At 37.0% G+C, this 22,400-nt stretch overlaps 1 protein-coding gene across 1 annotated transcript in view; it reads left to right on the top strand.

Annotated features, from left to right (window-relative positions):
* Positions 1–18,791, top strand: part of BRIP1 (BRCA1 interacting protein C-terminal helicase 1) — a 196,961-nt gene extending 178,170 nt beyond the window's left edge. Inside the window, 5 exon segments of the mRNA XM_032591161.1 lie at positions 808–890; positions 10,731–11,057; positions 17,844–18,486; positions 18,488–18,537; positions 18,540–18,791. Of these exon segments, the coding sequence (XP_032447052.1) occupies positions 808–890; positions 10,731–11,057; positions 17,844–18,486; positions 18,488–18,537; positions 18,540–18,637 (1,201 nt within the window). The 3' untranslated portion in view covers positions 18,638–18,791.
* Positions 18,792–22,400: the final 3,609 nt, after the last annotated feature.

Here is a 22,400-nt window from a genome sequence, read left to right as displayed (position 1 = left end):
GGCAAATTATAGAGATAGAAAGTATGTTAGTGGTTTCCAGGGAATAGGGGGAATAATTGGATAAAGAGAGTGACTGATTGACACTGGGTTTCTTTTTGGTGAGATAAAAATGTTGTGTGATAGATAGTGGTGTAGGTTGCACAACTTTGTAAATGTACTAAAAGTCACTGAATTACACACTTCAAAATTTTTTAAATAATTTTTAAAATTAAAAAATATTTTAGCAAACCAAATTCAACAATCTATAAAAATAATATACACCATAACAACATGTGGTTTTCTTAGGAATGAAAGTCTGGGTCTGTATTTGAAATTTTGCCTGTGTGATCTACCATGTTAACAGTTTAAAGGAGAAAAACTACATGATCAAATCAATTGGTTCTTCCCAAGTTTCTTGTTTGTTTGTTTTACAAATTAAACATTCATTCATGATAAAAACTCATTAAACTAGAACAAAGTTTATCTACATAAATTCTACAACTAAAATGACATTGAAGGTAAAAAAAAATAATTTGTTTAGCTAAGTAAGGGTTTGTAAATATTTTCTATAAATTTTTGGCTTTCAAAATAGAATGCATATAAACATTTTTTGATGTAAGTTATCAAGAGTTGGCAAAAGTAGGAGATTTTTAATATACCTACTTTGGTACATTGTATTGAGTTGTTTCTATAATCTTGCTCATAATAAGGCTTAGAGGAATATACTACTGACATCACTGATTTTTCTCAATCTTCTGTCTCACAAGAAGTCTGGCTTTTATTTTCAAAGTTATTTCTGTTTGATTTTTCTCCCTATTTTTTTTATAGGTGTATTCGACACAAAAATGATTGGGGAGCTCTTATTCTTGTGGATGATCGCTTTAGTAGTAACCCTGCACGGTATATATCTGGTAAGATTCTCAGCTGGGTTTAGAGTAAGAGTTAATAACAGTCATTGGTATTTAGTAACTACTGGTTGTTGTTCTTTTTTAATGTTTATTTATTTTTGAGAGAGAGAGAGAGCCCACAAACCAGGGAGGGGCAGAGAGAGAGAGACTGAGACACAGAATCTGAAGCAGGCTCCAGGCTCCGAGCTGTCAGTACAGAGCCCAATGCAGGGCTCAAACTCACGAACTTATGAGATCATGACCTGAACCGAAGTCAGACACTCAACCAACTGAACCACCCAGGCGCCCCTAATAACTGCTGGTTTTAAAGAAAAAATTTGGACAGGGGAACCTGGGTGTCTCAGTTGGTTAAGCATCCGACTTTGGCTCCAGTCATGATCTTGCGGTACTTGAGTTCAAGCCTGCATCGGGCTCTGCACTGGGATTGGAATTCTTTCACACTCTGTTTCTCTGAACCCTTCCCACTTGCACACTCTCTCTCTTTCTCTATCTCAAAATAATCGAATAGATTATCTTTTTATTAAAAGATTTTTTATTTTTTAATTATTTTTTAAATATGAAATTTATTGTCAAATTGGTTTCCATACAACACCTAGTGCTCATCCCAACAGGTGCCCTCCTCAATGCCCATCACCCACTTTTCCCTTCCCCCCATCAACCCTCAGTGTATTCTCAGTTTTCAAGAGTCTCTTATGGCTTGGCTTCCTCCCTCTCTAACTTTTTTTTTTCTTCCCCTCCCCCATGGTCTTCTGTTAAGTTTCTCAGGATCCACATAAGAGTGAAAACATATGGTATATGTCTTTCTCTGTATGACTTATTTCACTTAGTATAACACTCTCCAGTTCCATCCACGTTGCTACAAAAGGCCATATTTCATTCTTTCTCATTGCCACGTAGTATTCCATTATGTATATAAACCACAACTTCTTTATCCACTCATCAGTTGATGGACATTTAGGCTCTTTCCACAATTTGGCTATTGTTGAAAGTGCTGCTATAAACATTGGGGTACAAGCGCCCCTATGCATCAGCACTCCTGTATCTCTTGGGTAAATTCCTAACAGTGCTATTACTGAGTCATAGGGTAGATCTATTTTTAATTTTTTGAGGAACCTCCACACTTTTCCAGAGCGACTGCACCAGTTTGCATTCCCACCAACAGTGCAAGAGGGTTCCCGTTTCTCCACATCCTCTCCAGCATCTATAGTCTCCTGATTTGTTTGTTTTAGCCACTCTGACTGGCATGAGGTGATATCTCAGTATGGTTTTGATTTGTATTTCCCTGATGAGGAGTGATGTTGAGCATCTTTTCATGTGCCTGTTGGCCATCTGGATGTCTTCTTTAGAGAAGTGTCTATTTATGTCTTCTGCCCATTTCTTCACTGGGTTATTTGTATTTTGGGTGTGGAGTTTGGTGAGTTCTTTATAGATTTTGGATACTAGCCCTTTGTCCAATATGTCATTTGCAAATATCTTTTCCCATTCCGTTGGTTGCCTTTTAGTTTTGTTGATTGTTTCCTTCACAATGCAGAAGCTTTTTATCTTGATGAGGTCCCAATAGTTCATTTTTGCTTTTAATTCCCTTGTCTTTGGAGATGTGTCAAGTAAGAAATTGCTGCGGCTGAGGTCAGAGAGGTTTTTTCCTGCTTTCTCCTCTAGGGTTTTTTTTAAATTTTTTTTTTTAACATTTATTTATTTTTCAGAGTCAGAGCATGACTGGGGGGCGGCAGAGAAAGAGAGGGAGAGGGAGACACAGAATCTGAAGCAGGTTGCAGGCTCTGAGCAAGCTGTCAGCACAGAGCCTGATGTGGAGCTTGAACCCACAAACTGTGAGATCATGACCTGAGCCGAAGTTGGATGCTCAACCGACTGAGCCACCCGGGTGACCCTTTCCTCTAGGGTTTTGATGGTTTCCTTTCTCACATTCAGGTCCTTCATCCATTTTGAGTTTATTTTTGTGAATGGTGTAAAAAAGTAGTCTAATTTCATTCTTCTGCATGTTGCTGTCCAGTCTTCCCAGCACCATTTGTTAAAGAGACTGTCTTTTTTTTTTTCATTGGAAATTCTTTCCTGCTTTGTCAAAGATTAGTTGTCCATACTTTTGTGGGTCCAATTCTGGAGTCTCTATTATATTCCATTGGTCTATGTGTCTGTTTTTGTGCCAATACCATGCTGTCTTGATGATGACAGCTTTGTAGTAGAGGCTAAAGTCTGGGATTGTGATGCCTCCCGCTTTGGTCTTCTTCAGTATTACTTTGACTATTCAGGGTCTTTTGTGGTTCCATACAAATTTTAGGATTGCTTGTTCTAGCTTCAAGAAGAATGCTGGTGCAATTTTAACTGGGATTGCATTGAATGTGGAGATTGCTTTGGGTAGTATTGACATTTTAACAATGTTTATTCTTCCAATCCATGAGCATGGAATGTGTTTCCATTTCTTTGTATCTTCTTCAGTTTCCTTCATAAGCTTTCTATAGTTTTCAGCATATAGATCTTTCACATCTTTGGTTAGGTTTATTCCTAGTTATTTTATGATTCTTGGTGCAATTGTGAATGGGATCAGTTTCTTTATTTGTCTTTCTGTTGCTTCATTATTGATGTATAAGAATGCAACTGATTTCTGTACATTTCTTTGTATCCTGTGAGTTTGCTGAATTCATGTGTTAGTTCTAGCAGACTTTTGGTGGAGTCTCTCGGCTTTTCCATGTATAATATCATGTCATCTGCAAAAAGTGAAAGCTTGACTTCATCTTTGCCAATTTTGATGCCTTTGATTTCCTTTTGTTGTCTGATTGCTGATGCTAGCACTTCCAACACTATGTGAACAACAGCGGTGAGAGTGGACATCCCTGTCATGTTCCTGATCTCGGGGAAAGCTCTCAGTTTTTCCCCATTGAGGATGATATTAGTTGTGGTCTCTTCATAAATGGTTTTTATGATGTTTAAGTATTTTCCTTCTATCCTGACTTTTTCGAGGGTTTTTATTAAGAAAGGATGCTGAATTTTGTCAAATGCTTTTTCTGCATCGATTGACAGGATCATATGGTTCTTACCGTTTCTTTTGTTAATGTGATGTATCACATTGATTGAATTGCCAATGTTGAACCAGCGCTGCAGCCCAGGAATGAATCCCACTTGATTGGTGAATAATTCTTTTTACATGGTGTTGAATTCGATTTGCTGGTATCTTGTTGAGAATTTTTGCATCCATATTCATCAGGGATGTTGGCCTGTAGTTCTCTTTTTTTGCTGGGTCTCTGTCTGGTTTGGAAGTCAAAACAATGCTGGCTTCATAGAATGAGTCTGGAAGTTTTCCTTCCCTTTCTATTTTTTGGAACAGCTTGAGAAGGATAGGTATTATCTCTGCTTTAAATGTCTGGTAGTGGGGCGCCTGGGTGGCGCAGTCGGTTAAGCGTCCGACTTCAGCCAGGTCGCGATCTCGCGGTCCGTGAGTTCGAGCCCCGCGTCGGGCTCTGGGCTGATGGCTCAGAGCCTGGAGACTGTTTCCGATTCTGTGTCTCCCTCTCTCTCTGCCCCTCCCCCGTTCATGCTCTGCCTCTCTCTGTCCCAAAAATAAATAAGCGTTGAAAAAAAAAATTAAAAAAAATAAATGTCTGGTAGAATTCTCCAGGGAAGCCATCTGGTCCTGGACTCTTATTTGTTGGGAGATTTTTGTTAACTGATTCAATTTCTTGCTGGTTATGGGTCTGTTCAAAGTTTCTATTTCTTCCTGTTTGAGTTTTGGAAGTGTGTGTGTGGTTAGGAATTTGTCCATTTCTTCCAGGTTGTCCAGTTTGTTGGCGTATAAGTTTTCATAGTATTCCCTGATAATTGCTTGTATTTCTGAGGGATTGGTTGTAATAATTCCATTTTCATTCATGATTTTAGCTATTTGGTTCCGCTCCCTTTTCTTATTGAGAAGCCTGCTAGAGGTTTATCATTTTTGTTTATTTTTTCAAAAAACCAACTCTTGGTTTCATTGATCTACTCTACAGTTTTTTTAGATTCTGTATTGTTTATTTCTACTCTGATCTTTATTATTTCTCTTCTTCTGCTGGGTTTGGGGTGTCTTTGCTGTTCTGCTTCTGTTTCCTTTAGGTGTGCTGTTAGATTTTATATTTGGGATTTTTCTTGTTTCTTGAGATAGGCCTGGATTGCAATGTATTTTCCCCTCAGGACTGCCTTTGCTGCATCCCAAAGCGTTTGAATTAAAAATTGAATAAATTATTTTTTAGTTTTTTATTAAAAATTTTTTTTAATGTTTATTTTTAAGAGAGAGACAGTGTGCAAGCGGGAAAGGGTCAGAGAGAGAGGGAGACACAGAATCGGAAGCAGGCTCCAGCCTCTGAGCTGTCAGCACAGAGCCTGATGCAGGGCTAGAACTCATGAGCCGTGAGATCATGACCTGAGCTGAAGTCAGACACCTAACCCACTGAGCCACCCAGGTGCCCCAAAATAATTGAATAAATTTTTTAAAAATTGGGGAGGGACAGATTTTTAATAAATCAAATATGGAAAAATTCATATTGACAGGAAATCTAGCCTTTTAATGCTTGTGTGTTTACAAAAAAATCTTTATAGAGGAGAATCTAGTTACTAACTAACATAGTATTAATCAGTTAGTATCCTTCAATTTTGTAGAATGTTGGATTTAATTCAGTAACAGTAATTATTTATTTATCATTATCAGGGAAAAGGCTATTCACAGAAATGAATTTTCCAAAAAATAAGTTTTTACATGTAAGCACATCTCCTTTGGCTGCTTAGGATTCTTTATTCTTTCATTCTTGATTATATTGAAGATTGTTGATTGCTTTTTGTTTGTTTAGAAATGCTTCAGCTGTTACAGAGTTCGTGTTAGAGCTAGTATTTTCTAAAAGGAAAAAGCTCCACTGTAGGCCTCAAGATATAGTGAATGGCCATTTTTCCCCACTCAGATGAACAAATATTATGTGCCTATAGTATTTAGTTTGGAAATACTTGCATCTTTATTATCTTCAAAGCTAAAAAGTTCATACGACAATGATAAAAAGAGATGCAAAATTTTAAATTTGTTTCAGATAAACTACCTATGGGTATGGACTCTACTTTTTCTATTTCAGAGCCTAGTATTTGGTTTGGCATTAAAATGTATACACCTGGATTAAAGCAGCAAGTGCTGCTTTATTAGTCTTTTCTGCTCTTTCCATGTAAAGCAACCCATTGCACTTAGGGCCAGACATAACTAAAAGCAAAATGTTAAGTGCTTATATTTAGTCAGCAGGTGGAGCTCAGATTCTTTGAGTTTTCAAAAGCAAACTGACATTTTGCACTGAAAAGGCTTTCTTTGATTACAAAAAGTTCCACATGTGAAAGAGGCGAGTATAATACTAAAAATTTTCAGTTTTAGAAAAGTTTGATGTTTAATCAGTATAATTATTTTTCCCAACCAAACAAAATAAAGAACTTTAAGGGAAATCCTTCTTTAAAATATTCTTCTGCGGGCACCTGGCTGGTTCAGGGTTGATCTTGGGGTTATAAGTTCAAGCTCCACACTGGATATAGAGATTATTTAAAAATAAAATCTTTAAAAAGTTAAAAAATTAAATGGTCTTCTTGTCAAATGTTTTTCTTAACTTCAGTTAAAAAATGCAAAATCTGAAAAGTTTTTCTTATTTGAACATCTAGTACTTCTTACCTTATAGTTCAGACTTGTTGAATTTTTAAAAGATTTATTTATTTAAAAAAATGTTTTTTGTGGTTTGACTCCCTCTCAGTTTGTAACTTTTTTTTTTTCTTCTGCATGGAAAGAGATGGAAACTTAACTTCTGTTAAGTTTCTCAAATTCCTCATATGAGTGAAAACATACGATATCTGTCTTTCTCTGACTGACTTATTTCACTTAGCATAATACCCTCCAGTTCCATCCACATTGTTGCAAATGGCAAGATTTCGTTCTTTGTCCTTGCCGAGTAGTATTCCAAGCTAACCTGAAAATAAATTATATATTTAAAAAAATTTTTTTTGATTTTATTTTAGAGAGAGGGCGTAAGTGGGGAAGAGGGGCAGAGGGTGAGACAGAGAATCTCAAGCTGGCCCCATGCTCAGCACAGAGCCCAGTGCAGGGTTTGATCTCACGACAGTGAGATCATGACCTGAGCCAAAATCAAAATCAAGAGTCAGATGCTTAACTGACTGAGCCACCCACATGCCCCTAAAGATTTGATTTGATTTGATTTGATTTGGTTTGATTTGATTTGATTTGATTTGATTTGAGAGAGAGACAGAGCACACACTAGTAGGAGGACAGAGAGAAGGAGACAGGATCCGAGCAGGTTCTGCACTGATAGCAGAGAGCCCAATGTAGGGCTCACACTCAAGAACCATGAGACAACAACCTGAGCCTAACTCTTGACAACTGAGCCACCCAGGTGCCCCTAAAGATTTTATTTTTTAAGTAGGTCTCTATACCCAATGTGGGGCTCGAACATACAACACCAAGATCAAGAATCACATGTTCCACCTACTGAGCCAGCTAGGCACTGCCAACAGATTTTTTAAATTAAGAATTTTACATTATTTCTGTATGGTTTTTATTTCTTTTCTCTGAGACTCATAAAAGTGTGAAATCTTCCTATCTAGATAATACTAGCTCAACAATGTACAAATTCCTTTTGATGGCTAATTTTTATTTGAAGTGAATTTGCATTAACTACAGAACTCAATTCATTTTGCATTAAATACAGAAAAACTCCCATAAAAAAAAAAACTAAAGGAATGTATGTAAATGATTGTATAGGAGTTCAAGTTGTTTGAAGCCCTGCCTTATTTTTCTTTTAACTTAAAATACCATAGTGACTTTTTAAATTACTCCAGAAGATGATGATAGTAACACCAGCAGAGAATATTTATTTTCTAAAAGTGAATATCTGATTTTGAATTTCATTCTGAAATAAGTCATACTACAAAACACGTATACTTTTAATATGGTTCAAGGTTTTACAGTTTCACATGTCATAGGTCAAATCATGTCCCTTACAACTTAATTGTTTATATATTAAAAAATATATCATAAATATTCAAATAGGACATGATTTGTCCATGGTAACATTGTTATTCCTTTCATTTCCAGGATAGTTTAAGACACATTTGGAATTGGGGGAGAAGAGGAACAAAAAAACCTATGAGACTGGAATCTTGCATTTATTTTTTGTGAAGGGAGTCAAAGTTAGAAAGTTGGAATGGAAGATCGTGTTGTTTACAACTTCTAGTTTCTCTAAAATTAAAGTGTAGGCAATATTTGTGGGGAATTATGATGAAATTAAATTTGCCTTATTTCCCCAGTTATTCTAAACTGACAAATAATACATTTCTCCCATTCCACTCTACTCCCACTCCCTCTTCCCTCCCTTCAGTTGACAATCACTGCATGTAAAGAAAAATGGTACTGATACATGAGCAATACTAAGCATAGTGTACATGTGAAGATTTTTAGGCAGGAAAAATATTGAGAATCTTTTTTTTTTTTTCCTGCTTAAATCCAAGTTAGTTAACATATAGTGTAATAATGGGTTCAGAAGTAGAATTAAGTGATTCTTCACTTACATGTAACACCCAGTGCTCATGCCAACAAGTGCTGTCCTTAGTACCCATCACCCATTTAGCCCAGCCCCCTACCCACCTCCCCTCCAGCAACCCTTAGTTCCCTGTATTTAGAGTCTCTTAGGGGTGCGTGGGTGGCTCAGTAGGTTAAGCATTCAACTCTTGATTTCGGCTCAGGTCATGATCTCATGGGTCATGGGTTCAAACCCCACATAGGCTCTGCACTGACAGTGTGGAGCCTGCTTGGGGTTCTGTCTCCTCTCTCTGCCCCTCTCCTGCTCTCTCTCTCTCTCTCTCTCTCTCTCAACGTAAATACATAAACTTAAAAAACAACAACAACAAAAAAGAACCTCTTATGGTTTGCCTCCCTCTTTTTATCTTCTTTTTCTTTCCCTTCCCCTATGTTCATCTTTTTTTCTTAAATTCCACATTCGAGTGAAATCATACGGTATTTGTCTTTCTCTGACTGACTTCTCTTAGCATAATACATTCTAATTCCATCCACCTGTTTCACATGGCAAGATTTCATTCTTTTTGATCGCCATTGTATATATATACCACATCTTCTTTATCCATTCATCATTAGTCAATGGACATTTGGGCTCTTTCCATAATTTGGCTCTTGTTGATAGTGCTGCTATAAACATTGGGGGGGGGGGGCATGTGCTCCTTCAAATCAGCATTTTTGGATCCTTTGTATAAATACCTAGTAGTGAAATTGCTGGGTGGTAAGGTAGCTCTATTTTTAATTTTTGGAGGAACCTCCATACTTTTTTCCAGAGTGGCTGCACCAGTATGCATTCTCACCAACAGTACAAAAAGGATTCCCCTTTCTCCACATTCTAACCAACATCTGTTGGTTCCTGAGTTTTTAATTTTCGCCATCCTGACAGGTGTAAGGTGGTATCTCATCATGGTTTTGATTTGTATTTCCCTCATGATGTGTGATGTTGAGCATCTATTTATGTGTCTGCTAGCCATCTGGATGTCTTCTTTGGAAAAGTATCTGTTCATTTTGCCCATTTCTTCACTGACTTATTTGTTTTTTGGGTGTTGAGTTTGATACGTTCTTTATAGATAGACTTTGGATACTAACCCTTCATCCGATTTGTTATTTGCAAATATCTTCTCCCATTCCATCGGTTGCCTTTTAGTTTTGTTGATTGTTTCCTTTGCTGTGCAGAAGCTTTTTATCTTGATGAGGTCCCAATAGTTCGTGTTTCCCTTGCCTCCAGAGACATGTCTAGTAAGAAATTGCTGCAGCCGAAGTCAAAGAAGTTGTTGCCTGTTTTCTCCCCTAGGATTTTAATGGTTTCTTGTCTTACATTTAGGTCTTTCATCTATTTTGAGTTTATGTTGAAAATTTTTTTAATGTTTATTTATTTTTGAGACAGAGAGAGAGCACAAGTGGGGAAGGGACAGAGACAGAGGGAGACACAGAATCCAAAACAAGCTCCAGGCTCCGAGCTGTCAGCACAGAGCCCGACGGGCTCAGACTGACAGACTGCGAGATCATGACCTGGACTGAAGTCAGACGCTCTGCTGACTGAGCCACCCAGGTGCCCCCATTTTGAGTTTATTTTTGAGCATGGTGTAAAAAAGTGGTCCAGGTTCATTCTCCCACATGTCACTGCCCAGTTTTCTGAGCACCATTTGCTGAAGAGACTGTCTTTTTTCCATTGAATATTCTTTCCTCCTTTGTCAAAGATTAGTTGGCCATACATTTGTGGGTCCTTTTCTGGTTCTCTGTTCTGTTCCATCGATCTGTATGTCTGTTTTTGTGTCAGTACCATGCTGTCTTGATGATTACAGCTTTTTAATCCAGAATTATGATGCCTCCAGATTTGGTTTTCTTTTTCAACGTGGCTTTGGCTATTCAGTCTTTTCTGGCTCCATACAAATTTTAGGATTGTTTGTTCTAACTCTGTGAAGAATGCTGGTGTTATTTTGATAAGGATTGCATTGAATGCATAGATTGCTTTGGATAGTATAGATATTTTAACAATATTTGTTCAGAAGAACAATTAAGAGCTTAATCCATTAGCATGGGATGTTTTCCCATTTTTTTTGTGTCTTTTTCAATTTCTTTCATAAACTTTCTATAGTTTTTTCTATAGTTTTTAGTGTAGAGAATCATTCTATATACCCTAAATTCATATAGATTACTTCATTAGAAAAATTATCTAAGGCTTTTCTTAATACATAATGTCTTAAGAAACTTAAATAACCAAAGTTTCTTCCCTGGGTTTACTTTTTCCTTAGGACTTTCTAAATGGATACGGCAGCAGGTTCAGTACCATTCAACCTTTGAAAGTGCAATGGAGTCCTTGGCTGAATTTTCCAAAAAGCACCAGAAAGTCATTGATGTATCCAAAGAGGACAGAAAGTTTATACAGGACAGTGGGTCTACACTTGAAGTGGCCGGTTTGAAGGACAACACCTTAACTTACTTATCAGAAGCAGCAAGCCATCTACCACCAGAAAATCCTAGGGAAGGTGAAGCAAAAATGTGTGTCCAAGAACTACACTGTCCTAAAATAACCACAAGTCTATCTCTACCAGGAGACATCATCTCCCGAAAGGACCAAGGTTTGAAAAGTTTTGCCTATTTACATTTGATAGAGAATTCTTTCATTATATCAAGTGAAATAATATATATTTTGCTATAGATTAATTTCCTTAAATATGTTGGCTTGTAATAGGAGGCATTATCATAAAGTAATGAAATAGTATGGTGTATTGGAATGAGAACAAACTTTTGTCAAGAGACCTGAGCATATTTTCTGGTTTTCTACTCAAAACTTTGTCATTACCTAACTTTGTGACCATGAGCAAGTCACGTAACTTTTTTGAGTCTTAATAGAAAAAGGAATCTCTGGGAAACCAGGGTGGCTGAGCTGGGTAAGCATTCGACTCTTGATTTCAGCTCAGGTCATGATCTCAGGGTCGCAGGAACAAGCCCCATGTCTGGCTCTGCACTGTCAGCTGAGCCTGCTTGGGATTCTCTCCCCCTCTCTGTCCCTCCTTCTCTCTCTCTCTCTCTCCCTCTCTCTCTCTCTCTCTCTCTCTCTCTCTCCCTCTCCCTCTCCCTCTCCCTCTCCCCCTCTCCCCCTCTCCCCCTCTCCCCCTCTCCCCTTCTCCCCCTCTCTCCTCTCTCCCTCTCCCTCTCTCAAGATAACTAAATAAACTTTCAAAAAAAAAAAAAAAAAACAAGAAACAAGGAATCTCTTCATAGCTATCCCTTAGCTTGGGATGCAAAGATCTAATAAGATGATAAATATCACAGCATGGTAATACTGTACAAATGGCAGATGTTTTCCTAAAGGCTATATTAAAAATTGGTCTAATGTATAGATAACTTCTCTTACATGAATTTATTAGTTTAGGGAAGTGAGAGTCATTTATTCTGAATAATAAAAGATAACATTTTAAAATATATTAGAATATAATAGTCTGTGTCAGGGATTGGCAAACTATGGCTTATGGACCAATTTGGCCATCTGTTTTTGTATATCATGTTTAATGGTACAGAGTCACATCCATTCAGTTATGTATGAACTGCCCGGCTAGCTCAGTCCGTAGAGCATTCAGTTATGTGTGGTACACAACAGCAGAGTTTAGTCATAGTGTATTTTGCACTAGACCAGCACAATTGAGTACTTACATACCTTGGAGATGTTGCGGGTTTGGTTCCAGACCACCACAATAAAGTGAGTATCACAATAAAACAATTCAGATGAATTTTTTGGTTTTGTAGTGCGTATAAAAGTTATGTTTACATTGTACTAATACTATAGTCTCAAATGTGTAATAACATTATGTCCTAAAAATAATGTATATACCTTAATTAAAAAAACTTTATTGCTAAAAAATGCTAACCATCAATTGAGCTTTCAACAAGCCATAATCTTTTTACTGGTGGAGGCTCGTGCTTCAGTGTCTATGGCTGCTAACTGATCAGGGTGCTGGTTGCTGAAGGCTGGGGTGGATGCAGCAATTTTTAAAATAAGACCACTATGAAGTTTGCCACATCAATTGACTCTTCTTTCACAAATGACTTCTCTATAGCATACAATGCTTTTTGATAGTATTTTACCCAAATTAGAACTTCTTTCAAAATTGGAGTCAGTCCTCTCAAACTTTGCTGCTACTTTATTAAGTTTATATAATATCTTAAATTTTTTGTAGTCATTTCAACAATTTTCACAGCATCTTGACTAGGAGTAGATTTCATCTCAAGAAACCACTTTCTTTGCTGATACATAGGAAGTAGTTCCTCTTCCATTGAAGTTTTCTTATGAGATGGCAGCAGTTCAATCACATTTTCAGGCTTCACTTTTAATTCTAGTGCTCTCGCTATTTCCACCACATCTCCACTAAAGTCTTGAATTCCTCAAAGTCATCCATGAGGATTGGAATCAACTCCTCTCAAATTCCTGTTAATGTTGATATTTTAACTTCTTCCCATGAATCATGAATTTTTTTGATAGTTTAATTTTTATTACATATTTGAACATGAACAAAAATACATGAGAAGATTCACCCTCAAATGTAAATATTCTATGTGTATTTGGCCCCAATAATAAACCAGTTATGTGAAAAACCAGAGACTTAGGGTTTGGAAAAATAAAGATTATAACAACATTTAAAAATTATTACATAGTACATACATTCTTGGAATTTATTTATTAAGTATCAGAATTTCCACCTGGTTTTCCATATCTACACTTATTTCTACCTGTATACCCACATTCTAACTCTTATCTCCACCCACAGGCAACAACTATAGCTCTAATCTGCACCGAGTTCAGTCATCTCTCTGGATCTTAACAATGTTTCCATCATTTGGTCTGACTTCATCCTTGCTATTTAAGCAAATAGCAAAGGCCTATCAGAGACGGACTTGGCTGACACACTCCCATCTATTTCAAGCCACAGGATCCCAGTAGGACAAAAGATTTTCCCTCCTCTAGGCCCAATTTCTAGTTGTCTGTCGTGACAGTAATGATTTCATAAACTTTCTTTCAAGGTTGGTCCTGACAGCATCTTACCATAGCTCACCTGATCCAGTGTTTAGTCTTCTCTGACTGTAGATTCATATTGAGCACTACCAATGAGGTCGTAGCTCATTACCCTAGGTTTCTGAGGTCTAAATTTCATAGGATCAAGGACTATTTGATAAAAAGGAAAAACACTATAATATTAATAAAAGTAGCAATCATTGCTTCATAGGATCAAAGCTACCCTCAGATCTGGAGGCTGAATGGAGCTTGAATGTTTTATTTGAATGTGACTCAGAAATACATAGCTTTCTTTCTTTAAAGATAGTGCCACAGAAATGCCCCTCTCAGTGTCCTGATTAGTACTCTAAGTGTGGTAATATGCTCATTTATTTCAATATTGACCTAATTTTTTTCAACTTAGCCTATGTTTGAGTTTATATCTGTTCTTGCCTTTGCAGAAATGGGAGTTTCTTTTAGCCAAAGAGAGCATTAAGAAATTTGGGGGACAGGGGGGATCAACAGAAAAATTATTCATTTTCTGTATTCTTAAAAAAAAAATTCTCCCCTGAGTTTACCTGTGAAAAGCCAATGAATAGCAATTCTTCATAAAACTGACTGAATTAAGAGATGAGAATGGACTTACTTATAAATATAAGAGAGAGTCAACCTCCAATTAATAATAATAATAATAATAATAATAATAATAGATTCAACCCCATTGTGTGTACATTTCCAGGAAAGTTTTATGCATTCCATTCTAAGCTCCTAGCCCTAGGTAAACAGACTCATAAGTGGAAATGTGCCATTTTCAGCACTAGAAGCAGCATCATAGTTCATTAACAAAATAATGCAGAAAATGGTTAGGTAAATGAATTTACAACATAAAATATGTTGGTGATAAATTTGCACTAATGTAACATAAGTCAGGTTTAGGGTATTTTTTTACCAGGAAGCACAATTGTAAACATTTGCAATAAACTACTGCCTCCCCCCCAAAAACCTAACTGACCACACAAACAAAAATCATCATTTATGACCATAAAATCATGAAGAATTTGTACCGCATGGCTCTTTGTTTTGGTCGTTTTCAGAGTAAGACATGAGCTGCATTAAGTAGTTTCCCTGATTTCTCCATCTTAAATAACTGCCAGTTCTGGAACTTCATTCATTCTCAGAACCTTTGCATAGAGCAAATCTGGGAAGTGGCAACTGACAGATAAAACTGTCGGATCATAGGTGTTCTGGTTTGAGACTGGACTGAACGAATTTCTAAACAACAAAGGTGGGTGAGGGACAGAACAGAGGCAATATGCTGCTTGCAGAGCCCAAGAGGAGTTTGAGACACGAGCAGAGAGCATCTTTTCAACAGCTGGAAGAAGCCTCCTCCAATTAGTAAACTCCAAAGTGAAGATAAGGGTGTCATCACTGACTGGGTCAATCCAAGAATTGCAGAGTAGATTCAGTGGGTCAAATCCAGCAAGCAGGAGAGATGGTAGCCATTCCTTATATTTTGTCTATGCTTTAATTGCATGATTTATAGATTCAGAAATATGGTTCCACAATGCCAATAGACAACCTTTCTTCAAAAAGTAGCGAAATACTGAAAATTTCTCATACTTTAGGCAGTATGCCAAATGAAGTTCATTTAGTTGGGCTCCATATTTCAAAAGAATATTCACTATTCCAAAAACTCACAGTCCTTTTGGAAAGCCATACACATGGGAGAACTAAATGCAAAGATGTGGCACATCTAGACATTTTGTCTGTAGTCATGCTGGAGTAACATTTCTAGGCACTCTTCATGCCCTCCGAACACTGCAGAGTAAACGGGGCTCACTTTGTCTGGCCCATGTCACAAACCCAGTTGGTAAGTGGTATTAACAAGTCCATTAATGGTCCAATATGGACCATTCATGCAACTGCATGAATAGGTAACTGCCATTAGACCTCATTACAGTAAAGATCAGGATCTGACCCACTGAACAGCAAAAGCTCTACACATTATGTGTGGCCCTCCTGAGCAGCAATGAATGAGGGAGTAACTTCATCCAATGTTTGACAGTTGACTTTTGCACCTGATGAAATAAGTATGTTTAAGCTTTCCAGCTTGCCGTGCCAAGCAGCCACAAATAAAAGTGTGATTCCAAAGTCATCTTGGCATTGCTTGTGCTCCTTTCTTAAAAAAGCAATTTTATGATCTTAGCATTTCCTGAAAAGTAGCCTGATGCAAAGCGTTGCATCCACACCCAGAATGGGACCCGTTAACATTTGCTCCATGTCAAAGCAACAGCTTTAACATATCTATCTGTCCATTTTCAACATCTAAAAACAGTGGTGTGGTTTTCTCTGAAGTAGTGGCATTAGCATCTGCCCCAGGTTCTAAAAGAGTGTACGGTCTTCCAATGTCCTTGACTTGCAGCAAGACGTAATGCACAGAAGCCCTGAACTGTCTTTATCTTAATGTAGTTTTCAGATAAATCTGCAAGAATTAACATCTGTAAACATTCTACAGAGTTGTGATAAGCTGCTTAGTAAATCTGCATCCATCCCCTGTTATCAGCAACATCAACATTATGTCCCTTTTTGAGCAGTTTTCTTAAGACTTTAACATTGCCTTCCCTGGCAACAAGTCCAACTGTGGAGCCCCATGTGTCAGAGTAAGCCTCTGTAAAATAGAGGCTCTCGGTGCCACCACTTCTGCACAGAAAGGCCTGGTCCGAGGCGGGGTCTTCTGAAGTCTGCTCCCAGAGGCCGCTCGAATCATGAATGTTCTTTTTTTTTTTAATTTTTTTTTCAACGTTTATTTATTTTTGGGACAGAGAGAAACAGAGCATGAACGGGGGAGGGGCAGAGAGAGAGAGGGAGACACAGAATCGGAAACAGGCTCCAGGCTCCGAGCCATCAGCCCAGAGCCTGACGCGGGGCTCGAACTCACGGACCGCGAGATCGTGACCTGGCTGAAGTCGGACGCTTAACCGACTGCGCCACCCAGGCGCCCCAGAATGTTCTTAATGGCATTTAGAATGGTGAATTCTTTCCAGAAGGTTTTCAATTTATTTTTCCCAGATCCATCAAAGGAATCACTATCTGTGGCAGCTATTGCCTTACAAAAATGTCTCTTAAAAAGAGTTGAAAGTCAAAATTGCTCCTTGATTTATCTTGGTTTTCAATATGTCTTCCTCACTAAGCATATCATTTCTAGCTTTTGACTTAAAGAGACAAAAGTAAATAAAGAGAGACATGTAACTCTTGGCACTTAGAGGTCATTGTAGGATTATTAATTGACCTAATTTCAATATTGTCGTGTCTTAAAGAATAGGAAGGCCTGAAGAAAGGGAAAGAGATGAGCAAACAGCTGGTCAGGGGAGCAGTCAGAACACACACATTTGTCTATTAAGTTCACCATCTTATATGGTATGGTTTATAGTGCCCCAAAACAATTACAATAGTGACATCAAAGATCACTGGTCACAGATGAGCATAACTAAAATGTGACACATAGACATGAAGTAAGCAAATGCTGTTGGAAAAATGTTACTTATAGACTTGCTCGATGCAAGGTTGCCACAAACTTTGAATTTGTAAAAAACACAGTACCTGCAATGTGCAGTAAAGCAAAGTGCAATAAAAGGAGGTATGCCTATAGTTGCAGCAGATACAATATGATCCACAAAGCCTGAAATATATTTACTGTCTGGCCAGGTGTAGAAAAATATTTGCCAAACTGTGGTCTATATCATTGGATACCATTTTAATTATTTTAACTAATATATGATAACTTAATATATCAAGTATTAAATATTTACTTCATAGTATCTGGTGGGTTTTTTTGTTGTTGTTTTTTAATAAATGTCATAGTAAATACAAAGACATTGACTAGTAATCAGGAAACCTGAATTCTAGTTGGGTCTGATTACTAACCAGTTTTATAACTTTAAATCAAATAATTTAGTCCTTGTGGTTGCCAGTTTCCTTTAGGGAATTAATCTAGGGTCAGTTTTTCCCTATCATTGGTTAGTGGATTTTCAAGGCAAATTTTTACAGTATATTTCCTCCATTACTCAGCCCTCTTTCTATTCCTTTTTTACCCCTCCTTTTCTCATTCACTCCTAAAGTCCCTGGTGTGGAATTTGATAGTTTACTAGACAGCATTATAACTTGGGCTCAGAATCACTGGGGACCTAGGATTCCTTTAAGAGTTCACATTTTGTGCTTTATGTTCTAAGATGAAGTCCTGCTACTGTTGGTTGTGGGCTCTCAATTATGATCCCTACAGTTACTTCATTATTTTTAACAGAAATTACTTTAATGTGACAATTATTATATTAGTTAGGAATGGGAAATTAACATTATTAAATTTTTGTATTTATAGATGATCCTATATTATTGGAAGAGTCTGCCCAGACAATGAAAGCAGAAAGAATTGTGATTTCCAGATCGACAAGCCCAACCTTCAACAAACAGACAAAGAGAGTTAATTGGTCTAGCTTTAATTCTTTGGGACATTATATTACTGATGAAATTCTGACTGCAACACCTAAATCCAGGTCACCAGAGGACTGTGCCTCTAGCGCTTCCCCTTTCGAAACAGAAAAAGGATGCAAAACAGTCTTACCACTCACTGATAAATGTGAGTCCTCATCTCTGACGGTAGACACATCATTGAGGGCAGTTGAACCATGCCCTCAGTCAGAAATCGTTATTTCACCAATAAAGATTGATGCTACTCTTCTTAAAGAAAATTATTCCAAACAGCTGTTCTATGAAGAAACCCTGGGTCCGGACATTGAATTGTCTCTAGTTAGTAAAGAAGCTAAACTTTCTACTTCAAATAGAGCTTCTGACACAGAAGCAGAGGATGAATCTATCTATTTTACACCTGAACTTTATGATCCTGAAGATACAAATGAAGAAAAGAATGAACAAGTTGAAAGTGATAGAGATAATAGATTGGCTAATAATTCAAAATGCATTTTAGCTGAAGATCTTTTTGAAATTAGAACTGAGAAAGGAGTCCCAAGAAATAAAAGCTGAGGATTGCACAAAGTTGAATAGACTCATGAATATTAAAGTAAAATTGATGACAATGGTAGTAATATAAAAACAACTCATATAAATGAATTAGACCTGGGAAAAACTCGTGAAACAGATACAAAAGAATATTAAGCAGTCTCCTTCCAACAAATAAAGGTGTATTCCCTGGTGTTAGGTAATAATACTTAACTGTCACACACTAAAAATGTGTTGTCACGCTTGTATTAAACTCTCTTATAAATGACAATTTCTACACTGGATAAGTGGTATAGCTTTTTTTTTAATGTATTTTTCACTTTAACTCATTGTTATTACAGTGTTTTAAAAGTCTATTTTACATTCAGAATGTTTTATTATTTTCAAGTTTTGATAAAGAGATTCATACAAAATATTTTCCTCCAAGAAGTCTTCCTTAGCTGAATACAATTTAAAAATTAACCAATGTGAAAGATACATAGTTTCCGAGGGTACTTCATAAGATACATAGTTTCCGAGGGTACTTCATATGTCGCATAAATATTTTTTTTTATTTTTTTTTTACATTTGTTTATTTTTGAGAGACAGAGTGTGAGCAGGGGAGGGGCAGAGAGAGAGAGGGAGACAGAATCAGAAGCAGGCTCCAGGCTCCCAGCTGTCAGCACAGAGCCAGATGCGGGGCTTGAACCCATGAACCATGAGATCATGACCTGAGCCAAAGTCAGATGCTCAACCGACTGAACCACCCAGGCACCCCTGTCGCATAAATATTTGTATTTTGTAGTCCTGTTTTTATACATAAAACATCTGTTTAATACATGAAAATGAATAGCAGTCTAATCCAGTCATATCTCAGTCTTGTTTCACTTACATATTTACTTCAAATCAATATATTATTTTAGAAATCAGAGTTTTCTTGAAAAGTTTATTCCTGTATTAAACTGCCTACTTAGAGGGAATTAAGAATTAAGGAAGAAAACTGCATGTATTTTTAATTGATGTTGCTTTACATTTTTTTCATTTGATAAAACACAATCAAGCACTGAATATTTAGCAAATTATATAAAGTTACAAAATGCCAAAGGAATGACTCCAAATTTTTAATTCTAATTACTTAGTTTCATCATTGTAGAAAAAAGTGAAATGTTCTAGCATGAAGGTTGTAATTATGAAACTGTTAAGATAGAAAACTCCATATATAAATTTTATAAGTAAACCCAAACATGTAACTGCAGCTGAAAAATGTTTTCTCATAGCTCACTAAATTTTTCTGTAAATTTTGGCTCTGTTTATGTATTTGTGAATGAAGCTATACTTCTGATCAAAAATGGTTATAAAAGATGCATTTCTCTGTCATCATTCCAAAAATACATTCACTCCTCTTTTTCTTTTTTTTTTTTTTAATTTTTTTTTTCAACGTTTATTTATTTTTGCGACAGAGAGAGACAGAGCATGAACGGGGGAGGGGCAGAGAGAGAGGGAGACACAGAATCGGAAACAGGCTCCAGGCTCTGAGCCATCAGCCCAGAGCCCGACGCGGGGCTCGAACTCACGAACCGCGAGATCGTGACCTGGCTGAAGTCGGACGCTTAACCGACTGCGCCACCCAGGCGCCCCTCACTCCTCTTTTTCTAAGAAACATGTCTTATTCAATGGACATTTAGGCTTCATGTGAGCGATTTGAATTGAAAAATCTTAACAAGTTGTTCAAGTTGAGGATGTGGTTTATTTTCAAGTCAAAATTTCCAGGAATCCAGTATTTTATTTTTTTTTTATTATTTATTTATTTTTTTAAGTTATATCTAAGTTAGCATATAGTGCAACAATGATTTCAGGAGTAGATTCCTTAATACCCCTTACCCATTTAGCCCATCCCCGCTCCCACAACCCCTCCAGTAACCCTGTTTGTTCTCCATATTTAAGAGTCTCTTATGTTTTTGGCCCCTTCCCTGTTTTTGTATTATTTTTGCTTCCCTTCCCATATGTTCATCTGTTTTGTATCTTCAAGTCCTCATATGAGTGAAGTCATATGTTTGTCTTTCTCTGACTAATTTCGCTTAGCATAATACCCTCTAGTTCCATCCACATAGTTGCAAATGGCAAGATTTCATTCTTTTTCATTGCCAAGTAATACTCCATTGTGTATATATACCACATCCTCTTTATCCATTCATCCATCGATGGACATTTGGGCTCTTTCCATACTTTGGCTATTGTCGATAGTGCTGCTATAAACATGGGGGTGCATGTGCCCCTTCGAAACAGCACACCTGTATCCCTTGGATAAATACCTAGTAGTGCAATTGCTGGGTCATAAGGTAGTTCTATTTTTAATTTTTTGAGAAACCTCCATACTGTTTTCCAGAGTGGCTGCACCAGTTTGCATTCCCACCAGCAATGCAAAAGAGATCCTCTTTCTCCATATCCTTGCCAACATCTGTTGTTGCCTGAGTTGTTAATGTTTGCCATTCTGACAGGTGTGAGGTGGTATCTCATTGTGGTTTTGATTTGTATTTCCCTGATGATGAGTGACATTGAGTATTTTTTCATGTGTTGGTTGGCCATCTGGATGTCTTCTTTGGAGAAGTGTCTATTCATGTCTTTTGCCCATTTCTTCACTGGATTATTTGTATTTTGGGTGGATTATTTGTATTTTGGGTGTTGAGTTTGATAAATTCTTTATAGATTTTGGATAGTAATCCTTTATCTGATATGCCTTTTGCAAATATCTTCTCCCATTGCATTGGTTGCCTTTTCATTTTGCTGATTGTTTCCTTCTCTGTGCAGAAGCTTTTTATTTTGATGAGCCTAAATGATGATAGTTCATTTTTGCTTTTGTTTCCCTTGCCTCTGGCGACGTGTTGAGTAAGAAGTTGCTGTGGCCAAAGTCAAAGTTGCAGGCCAAGTTGCCTGCTTTCTCCTCAAGGATTTTGATGGCTTCCATCTTACTTACATTTAGGTCTTTCATCCATTTTGAGTTTATTTTTGTGTACGGTTTAAGAAAGTGGTCCAGGTTCATTTTTCTGCATGTTGCTGTCCAGTTTTCCCAGCACAACTTGCTGAAGAGACTGTCTTTATTCTATTAGATATTCTTTCCTGCTTTGTCAAAGATTAGTTGGCCATACATTTGTGGGTCCATTTCTGGTTTCTTTATTCTGTTCCATTGATCTGAATGTCTGTTCTTGTGCCAGTACCATACTGTCTTGATGATGTACAGCTTTGTAATACAGCTTGAAGTCCGAAGAATCCAGTATTTTATATATTCATTCGGATAAATGAGTTATTATACGTCTGTATGTTTACTTTTATTTTGAAGGTGTTTAGGTTGAATACAGCTTGTTTCTACAGCACTGGATAGTACAACTATAAGCATAGTTCAAAGAAATTTAAAATGATAACTTACCAGTTAAAGAATTCATCTATAGATTAGGATATATTTGATCCCTAGTATTGTATATTTTTCTTAGTTGGTCAGTGAGTAATAAGTTACAAGCACTAGAATAAAAGAAAATTTCTAATTTTGCAAGAGTGAAACCATTTATCCTCTCAGATGTAGTTCCTAATCCACAGATAAGGGTAGTAGGGTAGTAGAAAGAAAAGCAAGTGGAAGACAAGAGACTTGTGTTTTGTTCCTGGCTCTGCCACTAATTTGCTAAGTCTTGTTGGCAATCACCATGCCTTTTGGGAAATTAGTTTCATCTGTGAAATGTGGGATTTAGTATATAAAATCATGTAAATCCCTTTCAGCTTTAAAAATACATAATTTAAAGATGTTAATATTTTATTCTGAGTCCATTTTCATTTGCTTTTGTTCCAGAATGCTTAAAATAAGGCAAACCAGGGGTGCGTGGATGGCTCAGTCAGTTAAGCATCTGACTTTAGCTCACGTCTTGATCTCACAATTTGTGGGTTCTAGCCC

This window comes from Lynx canadensis, chromosome E1 (assembly GCF_007474595.2).
Source record: "Lynx canadensis isolate LIC74 chromosome E1, mLynCan4.pri.v2, whole genome shotgun sequence".
NCBI lineage: Eukaryota > Metazoa > Chordata > Mammalia > Carnivora > Felidae > Lynx > Lynx canadensis.
The sequence above is the reverse complement of the archived record's forward strand: the minus strand, read 5'-3'. Positions and strand labels throughout refer to the sequence as shown.